This window comes from Rhineura floridana, chromosome 3, assembly GCF_030035675.1.
Source record: "Rhineura floridana isolate rRhiFlo1 chromosome 3, rRhiFlo1.hap2, whole genome shotgun sequence".
In the NCBI taxonomy this organism is placed as follows: Eukaryota; Metazoa; Chordata; class Lepidosauria; order Squamata; family Rhineuridae; genus Rhineura; species Rhineura floridana.
The window spans coordinates 77,674,604-77,689,319 of NC_084482.1; the positions used below are offsets into that span (position 1 = coordinate 77,674,604).

At 41.3% G+C, this 14,716-nt stretch overlaps 2 protein-coding genes across 4 annotated transcripts in view; one reads left to right on the forward strand and one right to left on the reverse strand.

Moving 5' to 3' along the window:
* Positions 1 to 14,716, reverse strand: part of GABRB2 (gamma-aminobutyric acid type A receptor subunit beta2) — a 212,254-nt gene that overhangs the window by 184,499 nt on the left and 13,039 nt on the right. The window lies entirely within an intron of this gene.
* LOC133381974 (RNA/RNP complex-1-interacting phosphatase-like) lies at positions 7,113 to 13,456 on the forward strand. The gene is given in 4 exon segments (XM_061621624.1): positions 7,113 to 7,266; positions 9,081 to 9,091; positions 12,855 to 13,095; positions 13,098 to 13,456. Coding segments are annotated over 4 exon segments (765 nt in total).

Genomic DNA, 14,716 nt, shown 5'->3' on the forward strand with positions numbered 1-14,716 from the left:
ATCATTATGGAGCCAGACTGCATTTCTTTTTATAGTTGCTTTAATTATTAAACAAAGAAAGTTGTGGAATGCTTCAGTGTCCTACTAATTCCATGCTGGAGAAGTTCTTTTAAACGCCACTGGTTTTTAATTATACTGCTGATGAGAGTCCAAAACACTTCCAGAACGAAGCTCTTCAGATAAACTACTGCAATCCTAACCACCACCTTTATTTCCCCTATGTCAGTCCTATGCAGTCTTGAGTGCTCTCAAGTCCAATTTCTTTGGAGATAGTGTAATATAGCAATGGAATCCTTAATAAGAGAAGCCATGTCAACTGGACTATGCATAAAATGGACAGCAGGGAATTCAGGCAAAAGGAGCCTTAGGGAACAAGCTAGCTGTGAATTGTAACAAGTATTATGGACCAGTGTGCCAAAAACAGCCCTTTAGTGCCACAATAGGCCTAGGATGGGCAAATCTGTCAATTTTGATTTCTCTCAGTTTCACATTTTTCCAATCTGAAGTTTGGTTCTCCACATTTCCACATCAGTTTGCAATTTTTTAAAAATTCCTCAAGAAAATTCAGTAGCATTTTAAAGTAAATCTCTCCATATATTCATGTTTCAATGCAATTTTGCCAAATATACACATTTTGGAAATAATTTCCCTTAATATCAAGCTTTCTAATGTTATTTTCACCAGCATATATATTTTATGCACGTTTCACCCTGGTAAATGCATTTTTGTATACATTATTTGGTTGGAGAACTATACTACAAAATTTGGAAAGTGCAAATAGTTGCGTTTCAGTTCACATATTGTTTCAGGAAGTGTGAATTAAGTAAGTTCACCTTTAAATTTTCATAATAGTTGGTGATCTGTTTTAATTTTTGCATGGTTTTTATTGTAATTGTAAACTGCTTTGATATTTTTATGAAATTGTAATATACAAATATATAATTGAAATTGTAGTATACAAATAAATAAAAATAAATTATTAGATTTATATACTTAAACATTTCTAAGCAGTTTACAAGCATCAAATCAATTATAAAATCCATATACAATTAAAATACAAAATAAAACAATTCCATCAAAAAATATCCATATTCAAAATATACAATAAAGCATACCTATTTTAAAGCATAATTATTAAACAGTTAAAACAACAACTAAGACAGTTAGATCAAGAAGTTCAGGTTAAGCAGAATGCTTGCCTAAACAGGTGTGTCTTCAAGAGTCACAGATGGGGATGGGTGGGGCCTATCATATTTCAGCAGGGAGGGCATTCCACAACACCAGTGCCACCAATGAAGAAAGTTGTCTCCATGTTAACCCAAGCCAACAGGGGTGTAGACTTTTCAATTTTCGGGGGGGGGGCAACCCTAGGAAAAGGTGGGTGCAGGCTAGCGGTTATAGTGATATCTTAGCTGTCTCCCGCTGTGTCCTGTCTTTGAAATTTCCTTATAGGATGCTCACTTTAAGATCTGCAAATGTACATGCATGTACATAGGACAAACAGGTTAGTCTCTACACAAGAGAAGAAATGGACACAAATTTAACATTAAGAAAGGTAACACAGAAGAGCCCACAGGGGAACATTTTACTTTTCCTGGCCCTTCAATTGCAGGAGTCTTCTTTCTCCTTCATTCATAAGGGTGACTTAACAATATGAATTGACTAAATTATAGCATCATGGGTCATTTTATTTGGTAAAGGCATGTTGTAGTCTCTGCATCACTACAGAGTGCCAATCAGATGTTATGCACTATGTCAGTTTCTGCGCAATGTAGTTATAACTATTGGCATTCTTCATCTTATCACTTCAGATTTTTAACCAAGTGCTTGTCCCTATAGCCATATTCCAAAGGAAAATCCAGAGTCATGTCACCAGGATTTTATATATCTTTCTTTTCTAACACACTGATTAAAAATTTCACCTTAAAAACACAGACATTCAAAACAAACTGGTAATAAAATATCATAATTAGGTCTATGGTGCATGATTGCAATCCTGTGCATAGTAACCTGAGAGTAAGCACCATTGAACTCAGTATAGGTTCAACTTGCAAAACACATTTAGCTTTAACATGTTACTTGCTGCTGAGCAACAGATGTCATAATATGCTTTGTCAGTTACCAAATCGTAAGAGAGCCACTCATAGGTTCTTTTCCAAGTATCTTGTACTGTCATCCTTTCAGATTAGGCACTCTCATCTTGGAAGACGCTCCCTCCCCCTTAGCCAAGATTCTTGTCCAGGAAGTAGTGGAGATTTCTCCTGGCCCTGCCTTCAGGTCTCCACTGCAGGATCATAGAATAATAGAGTTGGAAGGGTCCTACAAGGCCATCAACCCCCTGCACAATGCAGGAATCCAAATTCAAGCATACCCAATGGGTATTGTAGGTGTACTTTCACCAGTGGAAGCATCAACCTCAGAATGTGCTTTCCGCTTTCTAATAACAAATCTATCCATGGCAAATTGGTGAGAATGGTGGACTGAACACAATTCAAAGGAAAATATAAACATTCTGGAGGAGAACCACTGTTGCAACTACCCTAGACCCCTGTATATTCACTGATTTAAAAAACTGCCAGTTTAAGACAGCTTTTCCCAACTAGTGGGCCACCAGATGATGTTGGACCACAATTCCCATCTTTCCTGACCATTGGCAATGCGGCTGAGGCTGATGGGAGTTGTGGCCCAACAACATCTGGTGGCCCACTAGTTGGGAAAGGCTGGTTTAAGACTAGGGTTAATGTTATGTCATGTTGGTTCAAGCTGGCCAGCTGAACAAACTCACGTTAGCTGACAAAAACCCTCTCTCATACCCACTCTTTTAAGCAGTTTGACATTGTTTCTTTTTGTCTAAATTGCATATAAAAATAGGAGGGCTATCTGTGTTAGTGCATAGTATCAGTAAAAAACAAAGAGTCTATGGCACTTTAAAGACTAATTGTATTTATTTAAAAAGACATAAGCTTTCTTAGGCCAGCACCTACTTCCTCAGATGAACGAGTGAAGATTCAGGCAGGGGGGCAAGAACATGGATAAAGGAGGCAGCAGCAGAATGGAGATAAAGAACTGTGGAGGTGAAAGATGGCTCTGTGTGTGTGTCTGTGTGTGTGTCTGTGTGTGTGCATTTGCACTTGGCACACAAAGCTGCCTCCATCGCCCTCCCTGGTTACTTTGCTGCATTTGCAGTGTTTTAACTTTTTTGCATCTCAAGGAAAATGTTTGCTTGGGTGGGTGTCCCTTAGTTGATGGCAGGGCAGGGTCCAGGAGGTGGTTAAGTGAGACAGAATATGCTTGCTGGTTAAGAGTGTGTGTGTGTGGGGGGTTGCACTTGGTTTGACGTGCAAAGATCTGAGTGGTGGCCTCTGCCTCCCTTCCTGCCTCACCAGCGGAGAGACCACCACTGCTATCTTATGGATAAAAATAATTATTCTCCTACCCCGTGTGTGTTTTTATTTTTAATGTTGTTTTAGGCAACTTAGGTGTGCAGCAGCCAAGGCCAGCACCTTGTAGGCATTAGTTTTTTTAAAAAGTAACTTAAGTGTAATTGTAGGGATTACTTTTGACTAACGGTAAAGTAATCAATTCCTTTCAGAACAATTGTAATAGTAACGGTAATTTATTCCTTTTGGGGGTCATATAAGATAATTTATTCCTTTTTAAAAGTAATCTTCCAAGCTCTGCTTGGAATGAAGGACAGTGGAGACTGTGGTGTCTTTATGATATATGGTTTATTTACACATGTACAACCTGGACATAAGATGGAGGCTGCTCTCAGCCTTAACACTCCAACAGAACTTGCAGATCTTGCTTCCCCATTATGTTTCTAGGGGAGTCCCCAAAGCCATAGCTTGGGATTCAGCATAGAGAGAAAGCCCCTCTCTGTCTTTATAGCTTCAAACTCACACACATAGATAATTTCCTGCCCCAGCCAGATGATGCTGGGACGTTTACCCTTGTTCCTATGGCAGCATATATTTCATTGGCTAAATCCTTACACATGTTATTGGGGCACTTGATGGACCTGGCTGGACCCATTAGCTTAGGAAAAGAACTGGTTTAACTAATTCAGCAGGTTTCTGTGCTAACTCCATTTATACAAGTTCAAAATTAGAGGCTGGAAAGGGGACCCAAAGACATTATCCAGACCAACTCCACAATCCTATAACAATAGTCAACTTCCTGGCCATTCAATTGCAGATCTTAAAGTCATTAAGCTCAGCACACAAGAGCTTAAGTTCAAAACAATCTCAAGATGGCACATGACTCCACTTAGATTAAAAATAACAAAAAAAATGGTTTTTTATTGTAAAATCAGGATGTCTTCGCAGAGGATCCCTAGTGAAGCTTTACCAACAGCACAATCCAAACTATATCTACTCAGAAGTAAGTCCTCTTGAGTTCTATGGGGGCTTAGTCCCTTAGTATGTGTGTTTAGAATTGCAGCCTTCAGGGCATCCATCTTTACTCCCGCATGCTCCCATCTAACATCTCCACAACATTAGGCTCCTTTCTTCCTACAGTGGCCTTCTGGTGACTGGCCTGGCCTGAAGGCACTTAAACCCTTCTTGCAAAAGCAAGTAGGCTAGATTAAATGTTCCCCACCCAGGCTCCATCTTTTAGCTAAGATGTCTAGTTTAATTTTCAGTCAGATTTTTTTTTAATTGTACGTTCCAAGCAACTGTGATTGATGCTTAATGTATCATGCTTAATGACATCACTCGGGCCCGCCCCTAAAATCTCAGGTTTTGGGAAGCTTCTGACCTGGCAACCCTACTCTTGACTCACCTAGTTCAGTCATTTTTACAGCTTTGCAGTCTGTTGCTCCAAAGAAAGTGAGTGGAGCCAGGGTTAAGGAGTAAGCCACCTTGTGAGGGCCATAGGCCATATTTAAGAATATAAATTGTTAACAAACACTGGCAAACAGGAACAAGGCTCGAAAGAATTATGAAAATTGCAGTATGACACAACAGAGAGATATAGCAGTCCTTTGCTGCAGCGGCTGTTGGGACTGAGTCCACCATGTGAATGGGCCAGTACTGCCTGGCGTTTTACACCAATGCAAGCCAATAACCATCAGGCTATGGCAAAACTAGCTGGATTCCATTTGCTGATATTAATGACCTTACTAGGCAGTGGAGGGGAAGATTTCCCCCCCGTAAGCTGGTCCAGAGTAATTTAGAGCTTTATATACAAGTAGCAGGACCTATAAACTGCCTCAGTGGCTAATAGGCAGCCAGTGCAGATCCTTTAGTACTGGCATATGTGCCTGCACCACTCACCACCCAGACAATGACATTCTGTACCAGCTGTAGCCTCCAGACCAGCCATAAGAGAAGTCCCATGTAGAGAGCATTATAGTAGTCTAATTGTGAGGTCATCAATGCATGTGTCACCATAATCAAATGATGGCACTGTACACTCCCATTGGCTTCATATAGATGTTAAATAGCATTGGGGACAAAACAATGCCTTGTGGCTCACAAGATGTCACAAAAGTAGGAGCGGAACTACTGTAACACAGTGCCTTCAACTCCCAGTCAATGCAGATAATCTAGGTGGATACCATGGTCCATATAAAAGGCAATTGATAAATCCAACAGCAGCAACAGGGTTGCATTCCCTGTCTCTCCCTTGAAGGAGGTCATCTGTCAAGGCGACCAGGACTGATTCTGTGCCAAACCTAGGCCTGCATCCAGGCTGGAATGTTCTAGACAGTCTTTCTTCTAAAAGTGCCTGAAGCACTGCCACCACTCTGTCAAACACCCTGCCCATAAAGGGAATATTAGAGACTGGGCTAAAACACCTCAGGATCCACAGAGGACATTTTTAGGAGTAGGTGTATCACAGCTACCTTCAAGGTGGTTGGGACCACCTCCTCATGCAAGGATGTGTAAACCTCCCCCTGGACACACCCAGTAATCCCTCTCCCAACAGATAAGTCAGGATGGGCAAGAGTCAAGAGAGCAAGTGGTGGGGCTGCTGGCCAGAAGTACCTTGTCCACACCCTCAGGCCTCAACAGTTGGAACTGATTCCACAGAATTGGATAAGACAGTGCACTGGACACATCATCAGAGACTGTATTAGCAGTGGCATCAAGATCAGTGTGAAGACGAATGCTTTGTCCTCAAAGTGCCTAGCAAACTTATCAGAGTAGGCCTTTGATGGTTCTAGTGCTCCACTAACTGGAGCAAGTAACACCAGCTTTTATACCACACAGAAGAGCTCTGCTGGGCAACTACTTCAGATGAAATAGAGGCAGAAATTTGGCTCTTTTTTACTGCCATTATCACTTTGCAATAGGTGCGGTTGTGCTTTCTAACCACTATTCAGTCAGTTTCACACTGTCTTGTGCCACTTTCGCTCTAGCCTGCTTCATTGCTCATTGTTGTTGTTATGTGCCTTCAAGTCAATTACAACTTATGGCGACCCTATGAATCAGCGACCAGTAGCATCTGTTATAAACCACCCTGTTCAGATCTTGTAAGTTCAGGTCTGTAGCTTCCTTTAGGGAATCAATCCATCTCTTGTTTGGCCTTCCTCTTTTTCTACTCCATTTTGTTTTTCCCAGCATTATTGTCTTTTCTAGTGAATCATGTCTTCTCATGATGTGTCCACATTATGATAACCTCAGTTTCATCATCTTAGCTTCTAGTGATAGTTCTGGTTTAATTTGTTCTAGCACCCAATTATTTATCTTTTTTGCGGTCCATGGTATGCACAAAGCTCTCCTCCAGCACCACATTTCAAATGAGCTGATTTTTCTCTTCTCCACCTTTTTCTCTGTTTCATTTTGCTCATTGCTCTGATGGCTGATAGCTCTGGTGAAAACCATGGAGCACAGCAAGTTCTGCTGTGTGAGACTAGGCACTCTGAAGTGAGTGGGTCCCAGGGCAGGTTACAACAACTTTAAAACACATAATTAAAACATGACAGGAAGCATAAGGAGGCAGGCATTAGGACTCCCAATTCTAAAACTAGAGGTTGCAATAGCTAGGCAGAAACATGAATTAGTGTTAGGGAATGGGAATGCTTAAGGAAAGTAGGCAATAGGAGACAAAGTAGAGGAAACTGGTCAAGGACAAGTTAAGCTCATGTTTGCTCCTGGTTGAGCATGGTGGGTGTCAAATGGGAGGAAGCGGGCACCGCAGACCTGACCAGTGACACTGTTAGGGATGGACTCTGGGCCCATATCCTGGACCCACACAGCCTAGGGGGGCCAAATGATGCCCTAAGCCAGAAAGTGAGCAGCAGCAGCCTGCTAGGAAGTAAAACACTGTGCTGGCTGACTCCATCTCACTGCTTTGTCTCTGAGGCTCCAGCTGTCTGCTATTTTAATATAAATCATTTTCGCTCTAGAGTGAAAGTGAGCTCAGCCAATCATAAGCTATGTTACAGACACAGGGCCAATGGGGGTACCAGTGCAGCAAGGGGCCAGACACCCTGCCAGACACCCTGCCTTGCCCCCTGCTTCTCCAGACAGCTAGGGAGAGAGAAGAGCACCAACAACCATCACAGATTAAAGGACAGGACAGCAGCAGAAGGAAGAGATAAAACAGGGCAATATGTGAGCAGAGCAGCCAGGGTAGTGGAAGACCTTCAGGGGTGTCCTGAATCTGGCAGTGCCTCTGGACTTTCCCATCACCTAAAGACTCTGTTTCCTCTCATGTCCTTTTGAATGTTTTCTGTAACCCTACTCCTGCCTCTTGGTGTGGGTAGAGGAGGCATTGTAGTTGCTGCAGGTATCATATAGGAGACACGAAGCTGGTAACTATTAAGAAAAATATATCAAACTCAAACACTGCAGAAAAAAGTAACTTTGAAGAACAAAGAAATGTTCCTTTGTTAGGAAAAAAAAGAGAATAGAAAAATGAAAGAATAACTGGGCTACAGATAAATAACACATAGCTGCAACTAATTCATACCAGTGTCAGAACATTTTCGCTAAACACCACTGAAAAACTAGCAAGAAGAAGATGCAGTGAAAAAGAAAACAGGCTTTGTTGAGAAAATTTGGGGGAACACAGCAATCTAAAAATGTTGGGACACACAGTAGAAGATTTCAGTTTCCTTCCAGCAACAGTTTGCAACAGATCAGATATGATGAGCCATAAAAGGCACAATCTAAGAAGGGGTTCCTAGGTCTCACTAAAATTAACAGGATTTTTCTGCCTTCTGCCCTGGCTGGCATGAGCACTGAGATTGTAATGTGGTGATGGCTCCGCCATGGCGCCACGCCCAACCACTTTCAAGACAGGATTTGGATTCTCCTTTCACAAATTAAGATGGAACACTGCAATCTTATGCATACATACCACTGAACACACTGAGGCTTACTTCAGAGTAAGCATAGATGGGATTGGGCTGGAAACAGGATTTAAGTGTACCTCACAATTTGGATTGCATCTCACTGGTGTTTTTTACTTGTTAATCAATATATAGGTCACGAACAGATACACACACATATCGGTATAATGTGTATACTAATTAATTTTAACAATGCCCCCCCCCGTGAAAATAAAAACAACCAGTTGTTTTTGGAATGTTTGATTGCTCAATAAATAGCATAACTCTGGAAAGCTAGCAGCTTATCTTCCCCAGATAGCTGATGATTTTACAACCTGAAATATCATACCACGTTCAGGCTGCAATTGGAATCATCTTTGCGCCGGTTTGGGGGTTGGGTGGAAGTGTTCCTCTGCCCAGTCCTGCTAACTTCTACTGGGTCCTGAGCTGGCCCCACTGCTGTCATTTGATGGCATCAGCCCCAATCTGGGCCTGATTGCTGTGCCAACTCTAGGCTGGCACAGCGATTTGCCTGCCCCCTTGCCTTCTGCCTTGGCCAGCATGAGTGATGTGGCTCTGCACACACAGAGTGGTAGCTCCACTGCTCCATTGCACCCTGCAGTTGCCCAGCTGGGGTTTGAATGGTCGGTCACAGATTAGGACTGAAGGCTGAAACCCTATGCATATTGACCTGGGAGTATGCATTCTTGAATTTGCCAGGTACTTGCTTCAGGTTAAACACAGATAGGATTGAGATGGAAATAAGAGTTCCCAAGCTTTCTCTTTAACATTTTAGATCAACTGCAGGTGAGTGATCTTGGCGATTGTATCATGGTTTTTTTTTTGTATGTACTTTTTGTTTAAAAGATATTTCTTTCATTTTGTTACTTAAAACGTGGACTTTTATTATTGCCCATAGCAGTACTAGCATTGTCTGGTTTTGAAAGTGGGATTTGTATTCTATTTCTTATCTTGATTCTTGCATTAATTCCTTTTCATTGGGATTTGTAAACCACTTGGAGGTTTCTGTTGAAATACGAAACGGTATATAAATTAAGCAAACAAACAAACTGTCTGAAGTATATGGAGTATCCAGTTCTCTCTTTACCTCTAATTACTTTTGTCACTTATGTGTGTAATATAACGGATCGGCCTGGTTTGCACAACACTTTAAATATGAATGCACAGAATGCTCATGCATGCTACTGGATTCATGGCCACTTTGCTCCTCCCCCAACTCCTGCTGCTGCCAAGGTACCAGGAGCTTAGCCATGATCCACTTTAGCATGATGTCTGACCTGGGCTCATAGTTTGTTTATCTCCAAAAAACCACGAGCAGTAATCAAGGCAAAGGGAAGGGCATTCCAAAGAGCAGGGACAATGACAAAAAATGCCTTATTTCAGGTCACTGCCCAGTGATATTCTGTAGAGTGTGGTGACATGAGTAAAATTTCTGCAGATGATCTAATACCTTACAGGTCTATATGGAGGTAGTTGTTCCTTCAGGTAACCTGGTCCTGAGTTTTTTATATCATTTATAAGCTTTGATTTAAATAAATCTTCCCATTTTTTTTAGTTGAATGTTAGCTTTAAAAAAAATAGCAGATGCAAGAAGCCTCAAAACCTAAAAGTATCAGAAGGTAGACACTGCTAAAACAGATCATTTACTTGTTGAATGTGTCTTACATCCACATCAAAATGAGATTTGTAATAGATGATCTGTTTGTCAAAATCATTGAGCGCCATCAGCCAAAGCATCTTACGAATATCACTTCTTGTCAGTGATTATTAGTCAATGATGCAAAACAAGAACATTTTAGACAATATGTTTTAATACTCATATATTATAAAGCACAACAAATGTAATTGCCTAATTCCTGCCCATCAGATACAATTACAATAAAAATAAGTTTCTGCACACTTTGGGATCATACTCTGAGCAAACAAGACATTTTATTGCACAATTTTTCCATACAAATTTATTTATTTATTTTGTATCCCGCCCTTCCTCCCAGCAGGAGCCCAGGGCGGCAAACAAAGCACTAAAACACCATAAAAAATCATAAATACTACAATAAAATTATGACAATGGGTTGTATTCAAAATAGGGCTAAGGAGATTGGTCCATCAACACAAGCATGTATGTTTGCCCATTGGAACTATCTCCCCTCTCCTTCTCTCATATGCTGTTCAGGGGGGGGAGAGTGGGGGAAGGAATGGGGAAAAGGCCCTGTTGCACTAGTGGGAATTCTTGCACTGGCTTCTGCTAGTGCAGAGAGTTAATTTATCGGGTTTCACCATAACTTTAAAACATTTTTTAAATGTGTTACGTAATAAATGTGTACACAATAAAGTACAGATGTAATGCTGCCCAAACTTCAAAACATGGTGGTGGATGTGCACTCATCTCTGCCCATTCACCTCCCCTCTTGCACAGACATTCCTTTTTCCCTTTCAGTTTTGGAAACAGTGACAGCACTTTGCCTGCAGTGATTAAACTCCCTCCCCCAACAATTAAGAACATAAAACCAGTTTGAACCCTTAATCAGAGATTTGGGCAAAGTTTAGTAAAAATGTTGGTGCTAAGGTTAATGCTCACCATAGTTAAAATTAAGGGGGAAGGGAAAGTCTGCACAAGAAAACTGTGTAAGTCTGTGAGAAGTTCTGAATCAGCAAACTATTTTAGTGAAAAGGCAGTATTTTGTCTTCACCAGGCAGTAGAAACTTTTATCCAAGTAACTTTACACAGGATGGCAGCCTTACTTGGATGCTCTATTCACAGACTCACCAGTTATTTTTCCTCATTCAGTGTTATTTTTCCTACAGTGCTTTATTCAATCTCAGCAAAATATATTGGGTACTAATGAGGGACATCAAGAGTGGGCAAAAGAGGGAATGCTTTCTAGAAAGAGTATGCATATTTGCTTCAACCAAAAAGAGAACAGTCCTTTTGAGTGGGCATTCAGACAATAATTATCTACCCTTTTAAGACCCCTCTTGGCCTGGAAGCTAAACTTAGTAACAGTTCCTCTGCATTAAATAATGTCAACACAAAATTAATGAGGGTCATTGAGACCTGTGACCACCGACTGAGATTACAATATTTGAACTTATCTGTTTATTTAATTTATAATTTATCAGGAATGTTTAAAGACTTAACTATCAGAAATTCCTACATAAAGCACTATGCTAAAATCGCAAAACAAATCATAGAATAAAATATGCTAAAAACCACACTGGATTATTTATTTATTTATTACATTTATACCCCACCTTTCTTTTCATCATAGAAAACCAAGGCAGCTTACATATGGTTCCCAGGCGGTCTCCCATCCAGGCATTGACCTGGCCTCATGTGCCTTCAGACCATAGCCTAGGACCTTTGGATTTGAGCTTTGAATTAGATCCAAAGTAGTTTTCTCTGTTGGAGGAAGGCACTTCCCCCCAACTGAAGGCACTTCAATGGATCCAGCCCAATAGAAATAAGTAAGTGCCTGTATAAGTCTCTCATCTGGCCAACTAAGCCAGAGGTCCTCCAGAGAAGCCCAGCCCAGCATAAAGGAAGCTAGTGGTAGTTGGAGCAAAGCCTGAAAAAAGGGCATTCTATGGGGCATGTCAGAAGAGGGGCTGAAGGGGGGAACTTACGCAATATCCAGGTCCAGTTTGGCTCCATGCTTTAGCCCTCTGTCCCAGCAGCTGGGACAGAGGGAAAAGGGGTGGTGGAAGGAAACATGTATTTCATTTCCTTCCGCTGCGCCCTGCCAGCACAGCTAGCATCCTCCCCTCCAAGAGGCCTCTAAGTGGCAGCAGGATGTGGCAGCCACTTCCACCAACTCTGCCTGCACCAGCTTCACTCCCGCTGGCCTCCAGCAATATAGATTGTTCTGCCCTTCAAGGAGCTCCCAATGATTCTAACTTAAATAAGGTTTTATGATTTTAATAAATTATCCAAATTTTCCATGCAAAAACATATCTGACTGACTGCTGTAACTGTTGTACAAATCTGTTTTGTATTTTAAGCCCACTTTGTAACAATTGATGACGTTTATTTAGTACCCCCTGAGTAATAGCACAGATGTTTAAAAAACAGCAGGGATTTGGGGAAATTTGAAAACTAAGTTTTCAATAAATTGTTGCCTTGTACTGAGCGGCTTTGCCTTGTCATTATTTTCCTTATATTTAACAGAGGGAAATCACCATGACATAAGAGAGTCCTGTAATGCTTCCCTGTTTGTTCTTTAAAGTGTATGAACCATTATGCAGGAAAGAGGATAAAAATTGAAGCAGTATGGCAGTTTCTCCCTATAGATATAAACTAGTAGCCCTAAAAGGTTAATACGCTTGCTCTCAGATCCTAGAGACACTTATTTTTAAGTGTATGTATAAATGTATGCAACAGAGAAACCTAGTTTCCATAGAAATGCTAAGGGACATAACCAGCTTTATTCTCCAAGCTGGTCTAGTTCAAACAATAGTTAAGTTTGCATGGAATGCTAAGCCAAACCATGGCTAGGTGTGAACAAGCAAGAATGTGGGGAGGCCTGACGGGGATGGCAAAACCTCCGGGCAGCTAGATAGCCACCGGGGAGAGGAGGGGGTTATCGAGCCATGGGAAAGAAAAAAAAGGGTTCTGGACAGATGGACACAATATGTACCACTTGGAAAGAGAATACATGGAACACGATTTATTGCTTTTAAAGTTCCTCTTAAGAAGACCTTTGAATGGAAACTTGCCCCAAATGAACTGTTTTCTCCATTAGACCTTATTAATCAAGTTAGAGAACAGAATGAAGAACTTGGCTTGATTATTGATACACCACTTGCTATTATGAGCCAGAGGAGCTACCAGACACGTTGCAGTACTGTAAGATTGTAACAGTTGGTCATGAAGTGCCAAACAAGGACACAGTGTTTAAATTCAAAAGTGCTGTGAAAAAGTTCCTGATGGAGAGCTAACATAATGACAAGCTTATTGGAGTTCACTGCACGCATGGCTTAAATTGAACAGGTTACCTTGTTTGCAGGTTCCTAATTGATGTTGAAGGAATGGATCCAAGCATGGCAATAGAATTGTTTAACAGATGCAGAGGGCACTCTATAGAAAGGAAAATCTTAGGAGAGGAACTGGTAGAAGGAATCATTGTATGGCTGCTTCAGGAACCAGTTGGATGAAAGAACAGTTTGGCCCTGTCCTGAATCCTGGATTTCAAGCTCCTGCATACAGCCCACAACATTTGAAGCCATTCCCATTGGAAGCACCAAGGCACTTCCCACCTAGAAGAGGATGCGGTGGACAAAACTCCCGCAGAAAACTCTATTGTACCCCAAAGCAAAACTTCATCACTTGTTATGACAATGGTCAGCCTGTTTACAGTCCTTGGTACCTCCCTGCAGCTGATGCCTTCCAGCAAATATCGGATTATGCTATTAGACCCATCCATGGGCTGTGTTATTCTCCTTACCAGCAACAGTTGCAAGGACATGAAGGGCCATATTTGCCAGTGCAATATCCTCCTTATATACAACAACAAGGAAGGTATAAAATCTATAGATGACCCCACTGAAATCTTTATTGCTAGAAACATAACTGACAAGGAAGACACAATCTCATACTAATGAACAGAAATCCGTTCTTGGCTTGCAATTCATTCAGCAGATGTGGACCAGCAGGTTACTTTACATCATTGCTATACAGGCATACCCTGCTTTAACATACGCAATGGGACCGGAGCGTGTATGTAAAGTGAAAATGCACTTAAAGTGAAGCAATCATCTATGCATGTACTGCACCGCAATCGCCACTAGATGGCAGTGGCGTCATGCCATTAAGTGTCCGTAATTGCAAAGCATGCGTACATTAAGCAGGGTATGGTGGCGTATAGAGCATGTACGTTATAGCGAGGTGACGTTAAGTGAAGCGACGTTAAGCAGGGTATGCCTGTATAGTTTTATTTTTGTGATTGCTTACAAACAAGATGTAGCCACTAGATGATTCTAAGAAGTGCTTATTGGCTGGCCTCCTGAAATGTATTTTATTGACATGTTTGGAACATATAAGGCTCCCTATTACAGAAGCTTCTTCTACAGATGTTAGCATACTGAGCTTGAAATTTATGTTAAATAAATATTACTTTCCCCTGCTACAGTTAAATACAATGTACTGACATGTCCCCAGCAAGGAAATGGGCTTGCTCCTTTTGAAATGGGCTTCTGCCTCGACTCTAGTGTGCAACTAGATTCCTGGAGCTGATTCCTGTTGCCTCTGGAACCTGGAAACACTTTCTAGGTGGTCCAGTTCCACAGGTGTGACTTGATGTCAATTATACCATTCATACGTGATTCCACATGTAACTGAAACAGTGTGGGACTGGACAGTGTGGAAGCAGGTCTACTCTGTAATGATACTAGGTTTGGGATTTATGCTTATTTTGC